Source organism: Fukomys damarensis, unplaced genomic scaffold (assembly GCF_012274545.1).
Source record: "Fukomys damarensis isolate Sample0158 unplaced genomic scaffold, DMR_v1.0_HiC HiC_scaffold_24, whole genome shotgun sequence".
NCBI lineage: Eukaryota > Metazoa > Chordata > Mammalia > Rodentia > Bathyergidae > Fukomys > Fukomys damarensis.
In genome coordinates, this window is record NW_022900936.1 from 1,251,849 (window position 1) to 1,274,743 (window position 22,895).

A 22,895-nucleotide genomic window follows, 5' to 3' on the forward strand; every position below is an offset into this window, starting at 1 on the left:
CCGGAGGCTGAGACTCCTCTGACAGCAAAGCACAGGGCATCGGCTTCACCGTGCCTTCCACTGTCGGGGCCAGCACAGGCAGGAGCAGCCGGCACCGTCCCCAGCGCTCAGCCCAGGACACCCCCGGGCCACCGCCGCAGGAATATCCCAGCTGCCCGACAGCGGGAGTGCGAGCAGCTGCCCCGCCTGGGACCCAGGCAGCTGGAGCCCTGAGCAGGTTCCCCAGCAGTGTGTTGGCGTCACCAGAGACCCCCCGTCGTCCCCCCTCACATACACTTCAGGAAGGATCCTGAGCAGCTCCCAAGGGCCCCGCTGCAGCATCGAGAGAAGTCCTAACTGCCCGGGATCCATGTTTCTGAAGAGAAGCAGACAGAGCCATGTGCTCTATGCTAGAGACAGAAAAGGTCTCGTGAGCCGTGTGCTGCAGAGGGATGATGAGCTGCAGGGGTGGGCTTGGGCGGGAGGGCAGGAAACAGCTGCAAAGAGATCTGAAGTGGGGCAGGAGGGAGTCACAGAGGTCCTAGAGGGAGAGCAATCCCGAAGGGGATGCAGGACTGGTTGCTGAAGAGCAGCAAGGGACATGGGTGCCAAGCAGCAGAAGGGGCTCAGAGGGCTCAGCACCCAAGGGCCCAGGAGGTCTGCGAAGCTCCTGAGTGCCCGGTGAGGGGCACATTTCAGGGAAGACAGGAAATGTGCTGAGGCAGCTCCTCCACCCAGCAACTCTGCCTGGAAGATGGCCATGCTGTCCCCAGGGCATCCACGCGCCCACTGGGCACTGTGAGGAGGGGCAGCAGGCGCCCAGATGGGCTCTGACTCCTCGGGAGGTGGCTGGCAGGAAGAGGAGGACATCCAGCCTGCAGAGCGCCCGACGTGGGGAGCAGAGACGGGGCCTGCAGTCACATGAGACAGCGTGTGCAGCGCCCCTGGGAAAGTGAGAGCCCTCGCACATGCAGATGTTGGAAACCCAAGGAAGCCACGTGCTCAGGACCAAGCCAGAGGCAGACGATCACGGAGACATCGCTGGCCACAGGGACGCAGTGGTGGCCTCAACTCACCATGGAAACAAAGACAGGCATGGGCTCAGTGCCAACCTGCAGGCAGCCCAGGCCGGGTACGTAGAAGGCCTGGTGGGGCGAAGGGGAAGAGGGGGCCCGGGGGCAACCTCAGGGAGCAGACAGGGGCAGAGGGGTCCCAGAGCCCCTGTCCCAGGAGCCCACTGCTGCCCCGCCAAGCCCCTGATCTGCCCGGGACAGTGTGGGCTCAGCCAAGCTGGCCGAGGCCCTGGCACCTTCCCTTGGTGCGGCCCCAGTCAGAAAGTCGATCCCCTCACAGACCCGCAGTGTCTGAGGGGCCCTGCAGGCTCAGTCCACACAGGTCCATCTGAGCCACAAGGGGCACAGCCGGCTGGGAGCCTGGGTTGTGCGTCCTGCATTGGTCAGTGCTAGAGATGCTGATGGCCTTCGAGAAAAGGACGGAAGTGACCCATGGGCTCACATCCGGGTGGCTTGGGGGGCACCTGGACCGCAGGGCAGCAGGAGGAAGCCTTTGGCCAGCTCGCGGATGTGGAATGACTAGCCCTAAAGTTATGGTCTGGGGCCACCAAGAATATGTGTTGTTTGGGCCTGGCCCAGGTGTTGGGGTCAGAACATCTAAAAATAACCTGTGACACCGGCTCCCACGCCGAGGCTCCCACCGTGACAAGGCTGAGCTGGGCTCTGAGCCCCTCATCCCCTTCCCACACCCCCACGCCGGCTGAGGGCATTGAGGGTGTTGCAGGAGAGAAGGGATGCAGGCCCCAGGGAGTGGCTGCAAGTGGCTTAGGGCAGCAGAACCCCTGCCTCAGGGCGCCAAGGCTGGAGAGAGCCTTATAAGGCTCCTGGTCAGCACCAACACCAAGAATAGCCCAGCCTTGCCTCGGCCAGCCGGCGCCAAACAACCAAACCCCTGGTCAAGCCCGCGCTGGCTACTTCCTTCCTGCCGAGGCTGGGGGTTGGGGCTGGGGACACTGCTGGCTGCTCTGTGGCACATGCACACGTGCTCACTGTGCTCACATTCACACTTGCACACGTGTCCACACGCCCAGAGGGTCACCCCCACCCTCAGTGTCCTGGGATCCACAGGACACCTGCCACCTCCTGTCCTGATGGCCGTGGAAACAGAGGACACTGACCCTGCCTCCACATGAGGCCTGGACAGCAGCCGGGGTGGTGGCCTGACAGGAGGACAGGCACAGGGGCAGAGGCTGCAGATCCTGGCCTCACCTCTGCACACCTTGGCTGGGCCCACTCTACAGCACCCGAGGACATCAGCGCCCACCAGGCAATGCCCAGCATGGGCAGGCACTTCCACTGGCCCCAAAGGGCTCAGTGCAGAAGACAAGCACAGCCCTGGCACACTGGCCCTGGGCATGGCTGGAGCAGGCTCTGCCTGGAGGGTGCAGATCAGGGAGCCAGGCCCCACCAGCCACATCCTCAGCCTGCTGGCAGGTCAGGCTGCGCTCTGGCCGGTGTGCAGCGGAGTCTGCTGGGCGTGGTACGCCTGCCACTGCGCCTTCTCTGGGCCATGTCTGCCAGAACCAGGCTGCTTGTCCTCTGCGTGAGTTCTAAGGGTGTCTGCATGCTCCAGACAGCGTGTGCTCCCTTATCGGACGTGTCTTTCATGAACACTCCCTTCCAGTCCCTGCGGCTTCTTTCTCCGGCATCCTCTTTTGCAAGGTGGGGTTTCGGTTTTAACAACGTGCGTCTGACCCTAGATGTGTTCGGTGTCACATCTACAAAGTCGTCCTCAGGCCCACAGTCACCTAGGTTTGCCTGTGTTCTCTGCTAGGGGTTCCACTGTTTTGCACCGTGCAGATCTGCAGCTGCTTTGAGTGAACGAAAGCACGGGGTCTGGGAGGCCTTTAAGTTTTGCACAAGGTGCCCAGGTGCCCAGGTGTCCCACAGGGTTTGCTGAAAGGACCCGGAGCTGTTCTACCTGTTCCTTCCTCTGGCACTTCCTGTCGTCAGGTTCCCCGAGCTCCAGGCACTCGGTGAAGACGACGCCAGCCATGTCTCAGTCTAGGGAGGCACCGCACCATGGTCCTCAGTGCTCCTCTCTGGACGCCTGTGCTGTTGTCACCCCGCCCAGTAGCCATGCAGGGGACAACGCAGAATGGTCCCATGGGAGGAAGCGGTGCCCTGAGCCGCATGCGTGACCCAGTCTGTACAGGGTCAGAGGCCCAGGGGCTTCCAACAGGGCTTGGACGCCAAGGGCTGAGCCCCGGTGGCCGTCCAGAGAACCACACGGCCCTGGACTATGCGCTTCTAAATGGAGGCCAGGGTGGGAGCTGATGTGCGAAGCCCTCACTGGGGTGTCCTGGAGACTCTGGGGACCTGCCGCTCCCTTCCAGGGCAGAGGACATAACCTGCTCACAGGCAGAAACAAGACCCCAGGGTGGCGGAAGGCCCAGATCTGAGCCTGCGCTCAAGTGCTCCAGAGCGGCACGCCTCGGTCCGGAGCCCCGTGCAGCTGACAGACCTCCGCTGATCTTGGCAGGAAGGGTCACAGGAAGTGAGAAGCGGGTGAGACTGTTTAGTCTTCTGTCTTTTGCTGACTCCGGGAAGGGCTGGGGTGCCCGGCCACGAGCTGGGATCCACGGGGCTGCTCTGCAGGGCCCACATGTGGGACCCTCGCCCGACTGAAGATGTGGTCCCTGCTCGGGGCTCTGGACCAGCTCCACCCTGGTGGGTGGCACCGTGTGCCAGCGGGCCAGGTGGCGCCTCGTCCAGAAGCCCGCTGAGCACGCGCTGCCGTGCCTCTCCATCCTCCTCAGCGCTGTGTCCACACTGTCACGGCCTGGGCACGGAGGGCTCTGCCCACCTGGCTGGAGGACATCGTCCTCGAGGGCTGGGACCACCAGACGCCCTGCTGAGCCTGACATCGCGCTCGCACAGCTGACACCCACAAGTATGGTGTTGCAATCCTAGTATTTACAGGGCTCCTCTCCACAGCCCAGTGTGCTATAAACACACAGGGCCCCGCTCTGGGCTGCGTCACTGCGGTTTAGGGGGACAGATCCAACCACAAGTTCCCGGCTCTGCTTCGACGCCCTCATCCTGAGACTGTGTCCAGTGGGAGGTGGCTGGGGTCACCCTTTCCTGCTGAGAGCTTTGGAGGGAGGGAGGCCCTGGACGCCACCATGACAGCAGCTGTGCAGAGTGTGTGTGCACGCCTGTGTGTGCAAGTGTGCCCGACATCCTCACAGGCAACCTGCACCCCCTCCTGGACAGCACCGCACCTTTCTGCATGCCTCTGCACGTGTTTTGTGTGCACGCGTGCTTACGTCCTACTGGTGTGCACCTGTGCCCGGACACACACATGTACCTGTGCACACCGCCCAGGCCCATCTGGCACGAAGCTGGTGAAGGCCGAGGCTGTGGCTGGCACAGCCTCCCCTGGTCACGGGTGTGACCCTGAGCGGGGGCCGGGCTGGGGTCCTGGCCAGACACCTTACCCCAAGTGAATGGCAATGCCAGACGCAGCTGGGGGACATGGTTCCCAGGCCCCATCACGTCCCAGAGAGGCGGAGGATGGGGGCCGAAACATGACAGGGAACAAGGGCCCTTTGTGCTGTGGACGATGGCCCTGCTGCCCAGACCAGAGCTTCCCCCAGCACTGGAGCACAGCCTGCATCCTCCAAGCTACCCTGGGCTCGGGGGCGGGGACCCTGGCTGTAAGGGAGGCTCCCTCTCCCCAAGGGACACTTTCAGGTCCCCTGTTCACACACAGCGCATTTGCGATGACTGGCCGGGCTCTGGACCCGTCAGAAGAGTGCCTGGGCCCTCGAGGAGCCCTCGGCCTCCCCACTGCCTGACCAGCATGCTCAGGTCCAGAGTGGGGGAAGGAATGCCCCTCTAGGAGGTACCCCACCTGGTTTTGGAGGAAGCCAATACCTCAGAAGACTGGTACACGAAGAGCAGGAAGCCAGGGCCCCAGTGCTGGGGGCCGAGGCCAAGACCGAGGCTAAGGCAGCAGCAGGATCGGTGTCTCTGCTTCCAAGATGGCGCTGCACTTGGCACCCTCACAGAGCAGTCCTCATCCCGCAGGGCACAGCACTGGGGCCTGCACAGGACGCTGGAGGGCAGGCACAGGGGCCAGGCCCACGAAAGGGACAGAGAGCCCCCACCTAGCCCTGGAAATGCAGGTCACGTAGGTGGCGTTGCCATGTCACCCACTCACAGGAAAGGAGGTCTCTGCTGGGCAGGAGGGGTCGGGGGAGTGGAGGCCTTGCCAGGACTGCGCAGCCTCGCTGTGCCCTGCTGGGGATGGGCAGTATCAGAGGATGGCTGTGGGGAGGCCGAGTTCACAGAGGGGACACACGGAAACCCACAGCACAGGCGGCAGCACAGGACTCGGGGTGCAGAGGCCCTCAGATGCCTTTGTCCCCCGCTCGGTTGAGCTGTGCTCCTGAGTGGCCTGGGTGAGGCTGTTGTCCCTGGAGACCACAGGCAGCAGTGGGGAAAGCAGGGCTGCATGGAGTGGGAGTGGCAGCTCAAGGGGGTTCCCAGGCCCTGGAAGCCCGGCCGCTGCTCAGCGTCCTTTCCTGGCCATCTCAGGTCCTAGCTTTCCCAGCTTCAGGACATCAAGATGGAAAGTTGTGGTTTTCAAGTCTGTTGAGGGGGATGACAAACAGCATTCCAGCCCTGGGGGTGTGCGGCTTGCAGGACTGGCCAGCTGCAGAAAATTCCAGGGAGCACATGCAGCGCAGAGGGCTGGGGGGGTCCTTGGACGAGCTGTGGGGCTGCAGGGATGAAATTCCCGCTTTTGGTCCTTATCGTCCATGCTCAGGAGGCCTGTGCCTATCTCAGGGTGTGTGGCCGGAGCCTGACAGGGTCCGTCAGCCTGGACGCCAGCCCCAGCCCTGGCTGAGGGACCCTGACTGTTGGACATGGTCCTGGCCCTGTGACACCAAAGCCCACCCGACTGGCACACTGCCTCTCACCCTCAACCAGCTCTGGCCGACCTTCCCACCAGCCGTGGCCGGGGGGGGCGCTCCCGGAGCTGGGCACAGACAGGCAAAGAGGACAGACAGACAGGCAGAGGCTGGAGACAGGGAGACAATGGCGGCGACGGAATCCAGATGCCCAGATTGCACCTGTCTCCTCCACTCTGCTTGTTGGCCTCCTCCAAAACCCTCTTGGCCTAAGGCCCCCACCCGGTTCGGTCGCCTGTAGCAACCTGAGGCCCCCAGCCAGCATGGAGAGGGAACCTCGGCCTGGGACGCTTGGTCTGGGCATTTGGGCACCCCCCACGCTTGCTGTTGTAACTGCCCCCTTCTTAGCCTTTGATATTTGCCACAAATTCCATTCTGATGGTGAAGCCACCCGGGTCCTGTGTCCCTGCTTGGGGTGTGAGTCCAAGCCCGTGGGGAATATTCGCCCAGTGGGACCACCTGGTCTGGGAGGGTCCCACAGAGGAGGTGTGGGAGCTTCTCCAGCCACCCCAACCCAAGGCGCGTTCCTGTGAAGCCGGGCCACCCTCTGCCTGCAACGCCCACTGACCACGTCTGCGCCACCTGCAGGGCACCACTAGCAGCCCACCTCGGCTTCCTTCCTCTGAGGAGCTTTCTGCACATCGCCACCCTCCGCCAATGGGCACAGGAGCACGTGCAGTGACTTTAGACGGGGCCTTTAGGGAAACCTCTGCAGTCGCCCGTGTAAATGCTCTTTTGTCTGCGCCATCAGACATAGCCCGTCTCATGTCGGAGAGCCCAGTTGTATGCTGCAAGCAAGGAAGGTAACAAAGTGGAGGGAAGGGACTTGGGGACCACAGCACCGCACCCCAGCTCCCATGACAAGCACACAGAGCACGTGTCTGCCGTGTCCCCCGAGGTCCTCCCAGGGTCCTGGCATCAGGGAGAGGTGGCTGATTTTGCCCTCACAGAAGACACCTGGCAGTTGCCTTCCACAGGTCAAAGGGAGCCAGGGGGACAGGAGCAAGAGATACAGGTTTGTGAAGCTGCCAGGTACCTAAAAGCCAGACAAATGGGTCATTTCCTGAGAAACTGGAACGTACCACTCAGCTCAAGTAGAAACAGGAAACCCATTGGCCCCATGAAGAGGGACTGAAAACACAGCAGTCAAAAGAGGCTCCAGACTCTGGACAGTGCGTGACAGGCCCGGCCCCTGGGAATGATGTGCAGGGAAGGACGGAGCCTCCTTCTGGGCCAACCACACCTCTGGGCCTGTTTCCTCACTTGAGCTCCTCAGATGGTCACGAAAACAGTAGCCAACACAGGGTAGGCTGGGTGAAGATGTAACTCACAGGAAATGAATTCGAGGAATCGCGTCCGGGCATGGTGACACTGGACTCAGGAGAGGCCGTGAAGGGTCAGGTCAGCCCAGCGGGAGTGGAAGCACCCTGTTCCCTTCTTCATAGCTCACCAACAGGTGGAGACACAGCTAGCAAGGCCAACACACACACACAGCCACCTTGCTTATAACCAGGTCACTACTGCCCTAAATAAAAGTACCAGCAGACAGGGCCCAGGGCCCAGGAGCAGCACGCTGCCCGCAGGAACGCACAGATGTGACAGCCCGGGGATCATTCACACCATCACTGCATGACAAGGCTTGAAGGGGGACCGCGAGCGTGTCAGACAGTTCCCCAAGCCCCAGCATCAACGTGGTGACTCTGGGGCAGCAGGACCTGCCCCCCTCCTGTGTCTGTGCCCTTAGGAGCCTGCCCTGCATCTTCTGCCTCTTGGGGGCCTCGGCAGGTGGGGGAGGGGAGACCGTGCCCGACTGCAATCTCATGGTCTCCGCCTTGGCGCCTGGCTCTCTCTGTGCTGCTCGTGCTGGCAAGGAGGCTGGGCCATGCAGCCTGTCCATGCCTCTGTGAGGCTGACCTCCGGAGAAGTCCTTGGAACCAGCCCTCCCAACGTAAACACACGCTGTTTAGGAAAGCACATTGCGCACTTTTTGACATTTGCCATTGTTTTGCTCCCAGAAAGCCCTGTGGGACTCCCATGTTTTTTTTTTGTTTTTTTTTTTTTTTTGAGACTCCTACCTTCTGTGGCCTGCTCACCCCAGGAAACCCGTCCCCAGAATCCAGCTGTGGGGAGAACCCATCCTCTGTGGGGCCCGGGACAGCCGCAAGCTGTCCTGTGGCATTTAGAGCCAAGTCAGGGCCAAGTCACTCTCAAGAGCACTTGTAGGAATGGGCGCCTTGTTTCATTTTCACTAACAGACCTGGGGTGGCCTCCAGCCTGGGGCCTCTGCTTCAGGACACAACTGGTGACAGACAGCGGGGGGACAGCTGGGTGGTCACACTTCAGGGCTCACTGGATCCCTCTATGCCTGAGGAAGGGCCCTGCTGGCCCTAGAAGTCAGGTTAAGGATGCCTGAACTGGGCAACCCAGCAGAGGTGCCAGCCTGACCCCGTCTCACACCAGCACCCTGAGCTGCACCAGCTGCCTCTCTGATGACCCCTTGGTCACTGGGTGGCCTGGTCTGCGGCACCTCCTCAGCTGGGGAGCCCTGGGCTGACCCCGAGGGCATCCTGGCAGCTGTCTGTTCCAGCCACAGGTGCTGCAGACAGGAGCTCTTGCTCTGCGCTGACTCCTAAGCCCCCTCCTCCTTCGACTGCCAGGGACGAAACACAGTTTTCCTACCAGAGGGTGTGGCGTGCAAGGAGCGAGTCCGCATTAGGCCCAGGAACTCCAGTGCCCAATCCTGGCCCCTGAGTGACAGACCAAGGAGCAGGGCTACAGGGGCTATGTATTCTGTGCCAGTGCCCCCAGGACAGCCACTGCTCCAGGGTCCCTGACCACACCTTTCATGGTTCCCATGTCCAGCCACTGCCAATGTCACCTCTTGTGACCTTGTGCCAAGTGCTTGCTGTGTCCACTTCCTTATAACTTTGGTGTGGTATCTGATGTCCCCAAGCTATCTCTCAGCCCTGTCACCTTCACAGCCCATGTGCCTCCTACCCTCCCACCCTCACTCCAGGGCCACCCCAATTGTGCGTGAACAAGACTCTGATATGAGGACAGGAATGGGCAAACCATCCCCAGGAACAGAACCCCGGCCACAGTCCCTCCATCTGTCCCTCCTCTGAAGAGGACGCATGCCCACCCCACCCTGCAGCCCTGTGCCCTGCGGCCAGGATCCAGAATCCTTCCTCCTCAGATGCCTGGTCCTCACAGCTGCCGTGGCCTGGGTGGGAGCCCTGTCCCTGTCCCTGTCCCTGCACTCGGGCTGGGGTGCTGACCCTTCGGAACTCTGTGGGGACAGACAAGACATCAGGGCCCAGAGGGTGTCACAGTACAGGTGCTGCCAGGTGTGGTCTGAGGACCTATGAGTTGCTCCTGCCTGGGCATGGGTCACGGGTGTTCCTATCCTTGGGAGCTGGGGCAGGTGGAAGTAAGTGGCACAGAGACCACAGCTGAGCTGAGTTCCTAAGGACAGGCATGCATGCGTGTGTGTACGTGTATGTGTCTGGGTGTTCACGCCACACAACCTTGGGCAGAGGGCAGGAGAGCTCGGTGGGAGAGAAGCCTCCTTCCGCCCTCTTGTGGTGGCATCAGGTGGCAGCTACTGTGGGTTCCAGGGAGCCTTCCCTAGAGTCCCCAGGTTGTGGGCCCCTAGTGTGGGGAGAGGGGCCTTTTCCAGGTCCCCTGTGTGGGCACTGCATCATGACAAGTGACTCAGACACCCTCCCAGTGCCATCCTGCCACAGCCACAATCCAGGGGTCAATGGCCAGCTCACCAAAGCCTTGGGGGGGGTCCCAGAGCCAGAATGGGCCCGTGAGGCGTCCCTGATGGGGTCTCCTATTTCCAGAAGCAGCAGCAGAATGGCCAGGGGCAGAGTCTGCCCCAAATCTTACTACCTTGAGTGGACTCCCCTGGCCTCTGCCTATCAGGAGTGGACACTGTGGCCACCCTGTTGTAAGCCAAGCAGCTCCTTAGCAAAGCAGGGTGGGTCCTGGGGTGGAGTCTGGGCAGGGATAGAGCCACTGCAGGAAACGCTGAGTGGTTTGCCTCTGTGGTCTGGGGCTCTCCTCGGGGAGGGGCTGCGGGTGCCTCTCACAGCCCAGCACTCAGGTCTTCTTAAAAGGGCAAGTATGTAGCTGGGTGTGGTGGTGCATGCCTGTAACCACACCACTCTGGGAAGCTGAGGCAGGAAGACCGCAGGGTCAAATTTAAGCCCAGCCTGGGCAATTCAGCAACTTAGCAAGACCTTTAGAAAAATTTAAAAGGCTGGGATACAGCTCAGAGCAGATGCCCTGGGTTCAATCCCCAAGACTTCCAACCCCCAAAGGAAGTAAGACTCCATTCTCAGACATCCCACAGGCTCCTCTGCAGCCAACACAGCCAAGAGGGGCCACTGCCCTCCAGCTGTGCATCCTGGCCCGGCTCCTGGCAGCAAAACCTCAAGGGGAGACACCCCGGAAGGACTCTGTGTTCAGGGACTGGACACGCTGAGCCCTCAGACTGCAAGTGGGCCACACACAGAGGGTCCCAGGCCCCAGTGCACCAGGAAGGCCCAGCCGGGAAGCACCCAGCCACTGTCTGTCCAAGTACCTGACTGACACAGGCCGAGAGGAACCAGCCAGCCAGGTCTTCTACTGTGCCTCTGAGGGCTAGACAAGAGGCTGGTGCAGGCAGCAAGGGCTCCCCGGAAGAGCAAGTGTCCACGACCTCAAGGGGCTCAGATCCAGGTACACAGCACAGGACTGAGCTGCACAGCCGCCACAGTTCATCTCTGTACGAAACGGCACCCCACCTCTCCACTCTTTCTGTGTTCTGACCAGGACTCCCCTAGACCAGGCCACCAGGGAACGTCGCTGTTCAGGGTGTGGACAGAAACTGCCCAAAGCAAGCTCTTTACCGCATCTGCAATCCAGAGGACAGCTGGGGTCTGGGATCAGGTGCAGTCAGACCGGGACTCCTTAACCTGGTCAAGGTGACTGCGCCTAGGTGATTTCAGGGCTGGGGACCCCGTACTCAGGGACCAGCGAGCCGGCGGGCACCCAGAGCCCGGGCCTGGCAGACAAGGACGCTGTCCCCCACCGGCGGCATCACTCTCCCAGATAGCACAAGGAGCAGGTCCGGGTCATCTCGGGGAGACACGATACTCGCTGGGCGACGGCCTTCGGGCCAGCTACCCGGGGCACCACGCGGCCCTGTTCCGGGACTCGGACCAGAGCCCGGCGCCCCAGGCTCCGCCCATTACCCGCGGAAAGCTCAGGGCGCAAGCGCGAGGGCGGGGCCTCCCCGCGTTGCCGTGGCTACAGGCGACGCGCTCCGCGGGGGCGGAAAAAGTGCTAGCTTCCGGGACAGACGCCGGGCTGCCGGAATTGCGTGGCCGCCGGGGCCATGGCGGCGCTCGCCGTCGTCTGCCTGCTGGTCCAGGCTGCTTCCTGGCCGCTGATCACGGCCTCGGGCGAGTTCTGGCCCGGCCAGTCGGCAGCGGACATCCTGTCGGGGGTGGCGTCCCGCAGACGGTAAGCGCGTCCGTCTGCGCGCGCGACGGGGATGGTTGGTCAGCGGGTAGGGTCACTGGGGTCGCGGTCAGCGGTGGAGTCGCTGGGGCTGCAGTCCACGGGTGGTGGCGGTGGGTGAGGATCTGCCCTTCCTGGCCGGCCCATCCGCGGTGGGCGTGGGGCTATCTGCTCCCCTCCTTTGGCGGTTAAGGGGCTGTGGCGCAGACTGGATCTCAAGCCGGTGCCTGCGTGGGACGTGGGGATGGAGATGCCCAGGCCCATACCAAGGCCGGCGGTGATAGGGTTGGCACGGAGGGTCAGGGGACCGGACTTGGTGAGGACGTCGGTCCCCATGTTCGGGACCCCTGAGTTCTCTGAACCGGGTCCACACCTCACCCAGGATGTGGCCACCAACTGTATGCAACATAGGAGAGCCCAGCTATTGCCAGACCCCAAAGAAATGTGCCAAAATTAATAACATCACCAGTCATTTCACTATTTCTGTTTTGAAACATACCTTATGTTGATTTAAAAAAACCTCTTTAACACGTAACACATTTATTATTTAAGTTACTTAAAACATGTTTCTAGCTTTAACTTCTGACACAGGAACTAGCAGGAGAGTTAACTCTCCTAAACCACTGCCTTTTGGGGCCCTGAGTGACTCAGGGGTCCTTAGACCTGGCACTCTTGAGAGACTGCTGGCACTGCACATCGTTAACTAGCCTTAAGGTGTCTGCTCCTTGGACTTGGGGGGCTCGCTGTGGAAACGGTGGGAAGCAAGGCGCCGAGCCGCAAAGGGAGCTGTGTCCCAAGCAGGGCCTGGCTCAGGAGCCCCACTGCCCCGTTCAGGTACCTCCTGTACGACGTCAACCCCCCAGAAGGCTTCAACCTCCGCAGAGACGTCTACATCCGTGTGGCCTCCCTGCTGAAGACCCTGCTGAAGAGTGAGGAGTGGGCGCTTGTCCTGCCCCCTTGGGGCCGACTCTATCACTGGCAGAGTCCCGACATCCACCAGGTCCGCATTCCCTGGTCTGAGTTTTTCGATCTTCCAAGTCTCAACAGAAACATCCCTGTCATCGAGTATGAGCAGTTCATTGCAGGTGAGGCCTGGTGCGAGCTGGCAGCGGTGGTGTAGCAGAGAGCAGTCCTCCTCCGTCCACATCGTCACCGTCAGGCCTGCTGCAGGGCTACTCCGGCTGAGCCCCGCTCCCTTCCCCAGCCCACCAGCTCCTTTCCAATTTCTCAGCAGACAGGGCCGAGGTGTCTGGAAGCAGCCAGGTGCTCCAGAGCTCGTGTGAAAGCAGGGACCTGGGTGCCTCCCCAGAGGAGAGGCTCTTTTGGCTTGCCGTGCTGGGGGTGGCTTCTGTCAGACACCTCTCATCTAACTCTGCTGCTTCCTCTTTCCTTTTCCATCTTTCTGACAGGAATAAAGCTTTTCTTAGTGTAAGGACAAATTTTATTTATTGCCCTTTGCCTGCACGGTCTCCTAATTAATTTGGCTTGATCCGCTAAAAGAACGTCCACCAGCCTTAAATAAGTACAAAAGGGAAAGTTTATTGAAGGATATGCGCATACAGAAAACAAAAGTAAGAATGGAGAGGACAAAGAGAGTCCTCTAACAGCAAGAGGGACTCTATCCGGGAAATTACCCTTAGGCTCTCTGGCAACAACACCGGAATGTTGGAGGAATTAGGTGCATCACCCGCAACACAGCACGGGTCTCTTCAGCAATCCCTTCGGCTACAGGTCTCAGTCCCGGGCGTAAGACAGCAGCAGCAGCCTGGGCTAGGTGGGCTGTTTATATAGCTCTCTAGACAAAGGTAGTAAAACTACCTGTACTTTTGGCGCGGAAAAAGGTGAATGTGCTTGCAGTCACGTCCCAACCAGGCCCTGGCCTGGGGTCCGGGAGGGGCGGAATGCATCACATTCCTTATCTTGATGTTAAGAACATCTGGTCTTTTTAACAAAGTCCTTCCTGCTTTTTTCCAGGGAACTGGCCAGGTATCCAGGGAAAGAAGAGGTGAGCTAGTGATTATGCGCCTTAGAGAGCCGAAAGCCTTAACCCAAGCCTTTCCAACTTAAAGTTTTAACTTTCCTTACACTTAGGACAAAGCATTTAGAGCTCACTGGCTTTAGTTGCAAGAGGGAGGCCTGGAAGCACAGGAGAGGAGCTGGAGAGGCCCAGCTGGTGTGCAGCGGGCCGATGGGCAGGGCTGGCCGTGTTCTCACCGTGTGGCACACTCGCCCCCATGGTGCCTGGGCTCTCCAGGGTTTTTCCCGTTCGTGGTTCTGGCTGTCCCTCTTGCCCCCAGGATTGGTGGCATCACCAGGACTGGTGCTCAGATGTGGCAGGCGGCTTCTCCAGCCTGGGTGGGAGCAGTGGGGAAGGAGACGCAGGCCCTCTTGGAGGTCTTGGGGGTGACTAGCAAGTGAGCCCGTTGTAGGGAGTGCGGGGCCCCTGGGTGTTGGGCAGGCACCAAGGGGGGCAGCCCAGGAGCAGAGGGAGGGGCGCTCAGCGGAGGAGTGAAGCAAAGGCACTGAGTGCAGCAGGGGTGAAGGCCGCCCAGCAGGGCCTGGGCAGAGACCAGGGCCACTGTGATGGGCGCTGGAGGGCGGCCGACGGCATTGCCCCCATGCCTTCCTCTAGTCCTCTTGGGAGCAGGCAGCATGGGAGAGCCGTGAGAACCCGTGCGGCGGCTCCCCAGGGGTCACAGTTGCAGACACGTTCCCCTGTTCTTCCACAGAGTCCGGCGGGCCCTTCATCGACCAGGTGTACGTCCTGCAGGGCTATGCAGAAGGCTGGAAGGAGGGTGCCTGGGAGGAGAAGGTGGACGCGCGGCCCTGCATTGACCCGCTGCTCTACTCCCAGGACAAGCATGAGTACTACAGGTAGCACTGCGGGCCCGGGCTCCCCAAGCACAACTCATGTTGCTCACCGTCCTGAGGCCCAGGCTGGCGGAGGCTACCTCCTATCCTGGTGCTGATGAGGGCACAGTCTTTTTCAAAGACCTCTGACCAGGACATGCTCGTCCCCCACCCCTTTATTTTGCAGTGCTGGGGACTAAACCCAGGGCTTTGTGGCCGCTGGGCAAATGCACTGCCACTCAGCTATAGCCCCAACCCCTTTTGAGCTTTTGCGACACTTTTTACTAAGTCGCTGCGTTGCCCAGGCTGGGCTCCAGCTTGCAGTCGTCCTGCCTCAGCCCCCGCCAAGTAGCTGTGATTACAGGTATGTGCCACCTGGCTTCACTGCCATTTCTGAGGCACTTGGGTGTGCACGTGAGTGGTGGCCTTATCTCAGTGTCAGGCGCCATCTGAAGCTCTGGTCTGTTACCTCCACAAGGAAAGGTCGTGTCAGCCTCCTGGGTGTGCAACGCTTCAGGGTGAGCTGACCTGAGAGGACAGCGCTGTTCTGCTGGTGCTGAGCCTCTGTCCTGCTCTTCCTCAGCTCCCCGGCTGTCCCTCAGGGCCCCATCCAGAGTCACAGTTGTTTCCACAAAAGCGTCCCCGCCCATGGGAGCCTCTCCTAGGGAAGGCAGCGGGTGTTATCCAGCGCGTGCACGGGTGTGTCTGGAGTCGCGTGTCCTCCTGGGAGAGTGAACTAGCTGAAGGAGACCAGATTTCCTTTCCCAGGGGCTGGTTCTGGGGCTACGAAGAAACCCGGGGCTTGAATGTATCCTGCCTCTCCGTCCAAGGCTCAGCGTCTGTCGTGGCCCCTGTGCTGCTGAGGAACACGTCCGCCCGGTGAGTTGCCTGGATCTTGACCTTCCCTGGCCGCAAAACCCCAGAGCTGGAGGAAGCCAAGAGCCCGAGCCCTGGGCTGTGCCAGGCCCAGCCCCACGTGCCCTTTCCAGGGCTGGGAGACGGGCAGCATTCACACTGGTCTTCTCCAAGCTCTCCCAGAGATGGCTGGGCTGCGGGGCTGGCCAGATGGAGGCAGAGCCAGGAGGCGCCCAGCAAAGGGCTGAGGCCAAGTGTAGGACGTGACAATCACCAGCTTGAGGGGTGTGCCTTGCTCTGTCCTGAGCATCTGAGGACCCCCAACCCTTACCTCTCTGGTCTGGGTGTCAGAAGGTGCTCCAGGGTCTCATAGCCCAGCGGGGAGGACGGTCACTCTCACTCGCCACTGGGGGGCAGTGCAGCCAGTGGGACCCAGGCGTCTGAGCCGCCTCTAGTCTGGATGCCCTCCAAGTGCTGCGATCTTTGCGTTTGCTGCAGGCTCCAAGTGGCTCTGGGAACCTGGGCTGTGCAGATGCCCTTTCTGTCCCCACGCCATGCTCTGGAGTCCCCCATAGCAGGCCTTCCCATTGTCCAAGACTGGGGTTTTTTTTTTCTGGTACTGGGTGTTAAACCCAGGAACTGTGGGACCCGCGCAGTTGCTGGTCCATTTTCTGACTTGCGCTTCCAGGTTGGGATGGAGCTGAGCCTGGGGGGAACTGTAGCAGAAGAAGGTTGAGGGCAACACCTCTGCTGGGCAGCAGGGACAGGAGACGCTGTGGGGGTCACTGTCGGCCCCACAAGTCCCAGGAACCCTCTGTAGGTGAATGGAAGACCTAGGGCCTGCAACTCTCAAGACAGCACTGTGGAAAGACCAGCCGCCTCAGTTAGGCCAAATGAAGGATTCCACCCACTGAAAGAAGAGCCAGCTTGTGAAGGAGCCAGCAAGGGACTCTGTTCCCAGTGTAGACAAAGTTCCTAAAGGTGGGAAGCAAAGTGACCAAAGGCAGGACGTGGCTCGTAGAAGCAGCCGCACCTGGCAGCGGGCATGAAACCTGCTTGGCCTCTGTAGGGGCAGCGCTGGCCCTGGCACTGGTGGAAGGAGGGTAGCAGTGGGCACCGTCCCGGGGCAGAGCCGGGGGCACCGCGGTCATCCTCGTGCACATAACCTGTGTGTACCTGACACGGGCCAGGATGTGACGGGACCCCCGGGCAGACACCCACCACCCTCAGCGGCCATGAGGGGAGGGAGACACATTCCAGACGAAATGCTACCAGCTGTGCAGACCGGCCAGTTGTGGCCGTGTCAGGGCTACAGAGCCAAGCAAAGCGGAGAAAACGGGTGCAGCTGGGTTTACATGCGCAGGGTGAGGGAACTGTGCGGGAGGCCCGAGCCCCTTCCAGGCTACGGGAGCTCACGGGTGCTGGCACGTGTGCCTCTGCCACCCCGTTTCAGGGCCGCACCATGTCGGAAGCAGCAGTGCCCGCCTGTCCCACCACGTGTGCGTGTCTCCCTTCTGCAAAACCAAGCGGATGCCGCTTCCCTGTTCTCCCCACTGCACCGCGGGGCTGGGTCTTGGGGTGCAGCGGTGCTGGAGAACGGAGCCTGCCCTGGCCGGGGTCCTCTGGTGGCTCCAGGTCTGCACTGCCCAGGGAAGACTGTAGAAAGGCCTTTGTGCCCCATGGGGCACAGGAACGGAGAATCACACCAGAACCTATGTGGCTGGGAGCAGGTGCGAGGCCTGCAGTGCTGGTCTCCAGCATGCGCTGGCTCTGGATTCACCTGTGAGATGCGGGCTCTGGTCTTATACTGTGTCCATCTGAGCACACTGAAAGCCTTTGAAATGTTAATTCCATCAAGAGCCAATGTAAAGTTTTACCTATTTTTTCTCTGCACAGATATAACCTTTTCATATAGTTGAATATATCATCCTGTTCATAGAGGTTTCTGGGTCTTTTAATTCTCCTGCTCCTACCCAGCCTCCCCAGGTCCTTCCTGTTCTGTATCATTGATGGAGAACCCTTTAGAGACGAGCGCCCAAACCACTCGTTTATTGCAGAGTTCCACACTGCAATTAAACCTGAGTACTGAGGTTTTAGTTTAGAAACACAACTCAAACACGTGGCTTGTGTGCCGATGACAGGGCTGTGTGCCTGCTGCAACGCCGTGTGCCCTAGGTTCACCGCCACTGCTGATTCTGGCCCAGGGCTGGTGGTAAGAGTGAAGGCTGGAGATGCCCGCTGTGCCCCATGCAGGTGCCACAGCTGCTGTCCAGACAGCACCTACCTAGGCACTGGCATGAGAGGTGCAGCGGAGAAGTCTCTGGAGGTAGTGTGCTAGTTAGGGCCCGAGATGCCCAGGAGAGAGAGGCCTTGTGCCTGTTCGGAGGTGATTTTTGTCACAGTGGTAAGCATGAGCTTTTCTGCCCTGTCGTTTGTGTCACGCTGTCCTTACTGTAACACAGGTGGAGGATTTTCTGATGTTGAACCATCTCTGCATTCCTGGAAGAAGTCCCTTGGCACGTGTGTTCTGTCCATGTTTGCTGTTCTGATCTGTTTCCTCGCGTTTCCACTGCCCCTCAGCCTCCCCCGTTTGCCTGGCGTACACGCTGCAGTCCCGGGCAGACTTTCAGGGTTGCTTGGCCCCGGCTTCTCCTTGCAGGGCTTCCAGAAGGGGAAGACAGAATCACATTGAACTGTGACAATCCTTAAACTCTTTCTTCTAGGTCTGTGATGTTAGACAGAGCTGAAAACCTGCTCCATGACCACTATGGAGGAAAAGAATACTGGGACGTGAGTGTTTCCGAAGGGCCGCTTTCTCATTTGCTCATGCTGTGTGGATGTGTGCAGTGTCCGGAAGTTTGAAATAGCAGCTCTTCTGCTTCTGTGGCTGAGGTGACGGAGCTCTCGGGAGCCTCCCCTCCCCCTGGGAGCAGGGGTTCCATACGGGTGGCTGTGCGGCAGGGTGAGGACCCCACCGTGGGCTCGGTGTCTCAAGGACGCACTGGCCCTCACCTGCTGGGGGATGGCCAGCCCGAGCTGTCCTCTCCTCTCCTCTTCCTCCTCCTTGTGGGTCTGTCCGCGGAGAGCCTAGAGCTTTTGGCTTATCCCTCTTTAGTTGGGCCAGGTGGGGTATAGTGCAGTGAGCACTTACCGCTGGGTCGGTTTGGGGGGCCTGGGTGACAGCTGAGGACAGCAGTCGGGCTGAGTGGGTCATTTGGCTGGAGCAGCCACTGAGGACCTTGTGGCCTTCGCTGCAGCTTATAAAGCAGGAGTGTGGTCTGGAAAAGAGACACAGTCGTTGAGCTTGACTAGGGGCACGGTGGGCCTGAGGTGGAGGGCAGCGCACAGGCTCCACTGGAGGATCCTTCCTTGGAGCCTGTCCCAGTGCCAGGCAGCAGTGCTGCTCAGAGGCCAAGGGCGGTGTCCAGCCTGGGACTGCACGGGCAGGAGGAGACCGAGAGCCCAGCCTCGAGGGCTGCGCAGCCTTGTCCTCAATACCCAGCTCCTGTGCAAGCGGTGCGGGGTGAGGCGGGGTCCAGTGCCTGTGTGCGAGACCATGCATGCCCACTGGGCCCTCTGCAGACCCGGAGGAGCATGGTGTTTGCCAAGCATCTGCGTGTGGCCGGAGATGAGTTCCGGAGCAAGTTCCTCGACTCCAGCGATGCCGCGGACAGTGTCCCCGCCGAGGAGGACTGGACAAAGCTGAAGGTAGCGTGCTCTCTGCACAGCGAGGCATGACTGGGTCGGGCGCATCGGCTGCCACCTCTTGCTGCGATGTTTTGCTGTGCCCCAGATGCGAATCCCAGCAGTGACTGGCCTCTCCAAGGGACCGGGCACAGCTCTCCTCCAAGCAGGTGCCGGGCAGGTGCGGGGAGCGTGCCCCACATGGGCTTCTCTCGAGTGAAGTTCCTGCAGGTTCCCAGCATGGAGGCCGCTTAGCGTTCTGTGAGCGAGATTTTAAGAAACACGCGAGCTGATGTCAAGGTTGTGTTTGGAGTCGCTCTGTGTTCCTTGTGACGGGCGGGGCGAGAAGGGCTGTAGGGAGCAGCACCAGCACGGTTGGGTCTAGCAACAGCCTTTTAAGTTTCATGAGTGATTCTTAATATTTACTGGAGTCAGAGTTTTCCCGCGGTGTAGTTTCATGAAGGTACTGTTGTCATTTCTGGTGCCTTTGCTAGGCACCTTGTGTTCTCCTAGCAGACCCTGTGTTCTCCAGATGTCTGGGTGGTTTCCGGAGGGCACTGCTGGAGTAACCCTAGGTCCTGTGCTGGGATGGTCCTTACTGGAAAGCAAGCCCTGTGTAGGAGGGTGTTTCTCTGAGTTCCACTTAGTTTTTAGTTCACTCAGACAAAGAGTGTGATAATTAACCACTTCTCTTCAGAAGCATCCTGACCCCCATTCTGGAGGGGATGCATGGAGGATGCCGTGGGGCACACTCGTGCCCTCCCCATCCTGAGACGCCGGGTGCAGGAGCTCTCACCTTTGTCCTCTGCTAGGTCAAGCTGGGCTCCTCACTCGGAGGTCCGTACCTCGCTGTCCACCTGCGGAGGAAGGACTTTATCTGGGGCCACCAGCAGGATGTGCCCAGCCTGGAGGGTGCGGCCAGGAAGATCCGCAGCCTCATGACGGAGCACCAGCTGCCCAGGGTGTTTGTGGCCACAGATGCCATCAGGAAGGGTAGGGGCTCTGAACAGTGACTGTTTTGTCCCTTTGGCCCCTGGTGCAGTGCTGGGCAGCCCTGGCATGCATCATCATCCTCTGTAGTCCTGCGGGCAGAACCAGGCTCTGTCCTCACCTCTCAGTCCGCTGCTGAAGGTACGGGCAGCAGACCCTGCCCAGGTACATGTCTGTCCGCACCGAGGACCTCACGTCAGCACCTCTCCTCTGCCTTGCAGAACAGGAAGAGCTGAAGAGGCTGCTGCCTGAGATGGTGAGGTTTGAGCCCACCTGGGAGGAGCTGGAGCTGTTCAAGGATGGGGGCGTTGCCATCATTGACCAGTGGATCTGTGCACATGCCAGGTGCCTACCTGCCCTACTCTGCCTACCCTGCCCTGCTGCTTGGGGGCCACTTTCCCAGGTTCTCACCATCAGCATAGACCTCACCACAGGGCACACTTTGCAAGTTTCCTCATCAGTCATGGGCCTCGCTCACTGCCTTCCTGAGTTCAGACCTCTCCTCTCCTAGTACGTCCCATTGCCTGGTCCCCACCCTGACAGTCGCCAGTCCCTGGTGTGGCTGGCATCCTGAGGACACGGTTCAGGGGGGCCCACGCTGGGTCTCAGGCTCTCAGAGGGAGGCCCGGCCCCAGGACCTTGGGTGGGGAACCAGGGCTGAGACTGGCTCTGCAGGTTCAAGTCAAACAGAAACTCAAAGAGCGTGGTCACTGTTGGTGTGGGCACAGGAAGTGCACAGGCTGGTCTGCGGGCTGACCTGAGGTGGGCCACTGGCGCTGTCCCCAACAGCAGGGCTCCATGGCCTGCCGGGCAGGCGCAAGGTAGGTTTTTTTCTTCTTGGGGCCAGCTGTGTACAGTACACAGTGGCTGGCAGCGTCCGGTGGCCTGAACGCTACTCTGGGGCACTGGAGGCTGCACGTCCCCTCCTGCCTTGGTGTCCTCAGGAAGTTCCATGGCATCTGTGTAAGGTGTCACCCAGCGTAAAAGCACTGCAGCCCCAGGCCACCCCACGGTCACATCCACTGCTGAGCTCGCAGCTGTGCTGTAGAAACATCTCAGGCCTCTCAGCCACCGCACCACCCTGGCCTGTGCTGGCAGAGGGCACAGGACGGAGGTGCTGGCAGAGCCACCAGGGCACAGGGATCCAGGGTCCCCGCCCACCTCACGTGGTGCTGCGGCAGCTGAGGTCCTGTGTGGCTCTGGGAACCTCTCGTGTCGCTCTGCAGGGTTTTCATCGGCACGTCGGTCTCCACGTTTTCTTTTCGGATTCATGAGGAAAGAGAAATCCTGGGGTTTGATCCCAAGACGACGTACAACCGGTTCTGTGGCGACCAGGAGAAAGCGTGTGAGCAGCCCACCCACTGGAAGGTCACATACTGAGGCTGCGTGTGTGTCCACTGCCGAGGGAGGGCCCGGACCAGAGGTAGCCGCACTCTGGGCACAACACATCTCAGTGGTGCCCTGGCCCGGTGCGTCATTCGGCGAGGTCCCCTTTTAATACACAATGCAGGAGCTGCTCAGCCTACTGCTGAGCAGGGAGAGGAGGGTGTGCCCGTAGCCACCCTCTCAGGGCCACCTCTGGGTGTGCGGCTCTGTTGTCTCCTGGGGTGGCCAGGGGGGCGTGAGACCCGCCCACCCTGCACTTGCCAGGCACACCCTCCTCTGTCCACATGGAAACACGGTGTGCTCGACTCCCGGGGGCTTCCAGGCCCACGCAGACTGCCAAGAAGTGACAGCCGTGCCAACGTCCAACGTAGAGACCGCGTCAAGATAAGCTGCTTCATCAGTAGCTCTGTGTCATCTCGCAGGACTCCTTTTCCAGTCTTCACACTGCCACCACCAGGACACTGTCGGCCCCTGAAGGGGCAGTGCAGCCTCAGACCTGCAGCCACTCATGCCCCTACAGGACTTCACTGCGGTGTCAAACACCATGCGGCCACTTCCTTGGTCCAATGGTGACACGGCACCCTCACCTTCCCTAGTGCAGAGCTGGTGAATCCTTGTGTCCCCTCCCCAGATACTGGCATGGCCTCCAAGCGCTGTCACCAGGCCGCCAGGTGGAGTGATCACATATTTATTCTTTCCCATTTGTATATTCAAAAATTAATAAAAGAAATTTTCTAGAAAGCTGTGATCCCAGAAATGGTTCCTTTCTCACACCTGGGAATTTTGTAGGCTGGGAGAGTATGCGGGCATATGGGGCTGTATTGGTCCCTCCTGGTAGGAAGAGGAAACTGCTCTGTGGCACTTGGTGTGGAGCATGGTGTCACTGCCACAGGGCAGGACAGGTGACCTCAGGGTGCCTGGAAGACCGCAGCCAGCCTGGCAGGTCAGGGTTGACTCAAGCCTATGGACCGTGCAGGCCTAGGTCCCTATCAGGACACCATGTGGCTCAGACCTGCTCCTAGGGGACAGTAGGCCTTTGTTAACATCCACAGCACACAGCGCTCTGTTCACTGCTGGGAGAGTTGTTGAGGGCCAAGAACTCCACAACTGTAGGAAGTTAAAAAGGACCCACCTTGCAGGTGGCAGAGAGGGCACTGTAGCCCCCATGGGCAGTGTCCTCAGGAAGGACACAGGAATGCTGTGCTAGGTGGTGGCAAAGGCTGCAGGAGCCAGGGTAAGGCCTTCAGTGGGCCAGGGAGGGTGAGGCAGCAGTTAGGGTCACCACAGGGCTGAGGCCATGTGGCTGCAGCCCACAGTTCTGTGGCCCAAAGGACACTGGTCAGACAACAGTGCCAGAAACTTCAGCCACGTTTACCCAAGTTTATCTGAGAGAACAGACGACCACGCATGAGACGAGGTAGACCTTGAGGTGAGGCACAGGGACCCAGGAGCCCAGCTGAGTGTTAGGAGGAAACTGATGTTCACAGCAGGACAGGATGTGAGTCCTGGTGTCCGGACCATGGATTGTGCTGGCACCAGTGCCCACTGCTCCCAGGTTAAGGGGTAGGGGTGTGGGGATAAAGCCCACAGGCCCACAAAGGTAGGGTCATGGTGAGCCTCTTAGTGGCAGGGGGCAGGTGCAATAGGG

General features: G+C 60.2%; 2 protein-coding genes across 4 annotated transcripts in view; one reads left to right on the forward strand and one right to left on the reverse strand.

Moving 5' to 3' along the window:
• Positions 1-3,048, reverse strand: part of LOC117283255 — a 10,478-nt gene extending 7,430 nt beyond the window's left edge. Inside the window, exons 1-3 of the mRNA XM_033755930.1 lie at positions 2,974-3,048; positions 1,056-1,124; positions 50-151 (exon numbers count right to left, since the gene is read on the reverse strand). Coding sequence (XP_033611821.1) covers positions 50-151; positions 1,056-1,124; positions 2,974-3,048 — 246 coding nt within the window. The remainder of the gene's footprint in view (positions 1-49; positions 152-1,055; positions 1,125-2,973) is intronic.
• An 8,244-nt stretch (positions 3,049-11,292) lies between these two features.
• On the forward strand, positions 11,293-21,971 carry Pofut2 (protein O-fucosyltransferase 2). 3 transcript variants are annotated; one of them, XR_782570.3, is made up of 10 exons: positions 11,295-11,485; positions 12,317-12,567; positions 14,212-14,356; positions 15,101-15,211; positions 17,911-17,977; positions 18,770-18,895; positions 19,684-19,864; positions 20,083-20,206; positions 21,088-21,330; positions 21,570-21,971. XR_782570.3 is itself a non-coding variant. In XM_010636425.3 (9 exons), exons 1-9 carry the CDS (start codon positions 11,358-11,360, stop codon positions 21,239-21,241), a joined length of 1,287 nt encoding a protein of 428 aa, XP_010634727.1. In that variant the 5' UTR covers positions 11,295-11,357; the 3' UTR covers positions 21,242-21,640. The 3 variants fall into 3 exon arrangements, 2 of the variants coding, with proteins under 2 accessions (XP_010634726.1, XP_010634727.1); XM_010636425.3 differs by having other exon boundaries at positions 21,088-21,640; XM_010636424.3 differs by lacking the exons at positions 21,088-21,330; positions 21,570-21,971 and having other exon boundaries at positions 11,293-11,485; positions 20,083-21,080.
• Positions 21,972-22,895: the final 924 nt, after the last annotated feature.

Coding starts and splice junctions, on each gene's coding strand:
- Pofut2 (XM_010636424.3), top strand. CDS start 11,358: ATGGCGGCGCTCGCCGTCGTCTGCCTGCTGGTCCAGGCTGCTTCCTGG. Junction 12,568..14,211: donor GTATGAGCAGTTCATTGCAG/GTGAGGCCTGGT, acceptor GTTCTTCCACAG/AGTCCGGCGGGCCCTTCATC. Junction 18,896..19,683: donor AGGACTGGACAAAGCTGAAG/GTAGCGTGCTCT, acceptor GTCCTCTGCTAG/GTCAAGCTGGGCTCCTCACT.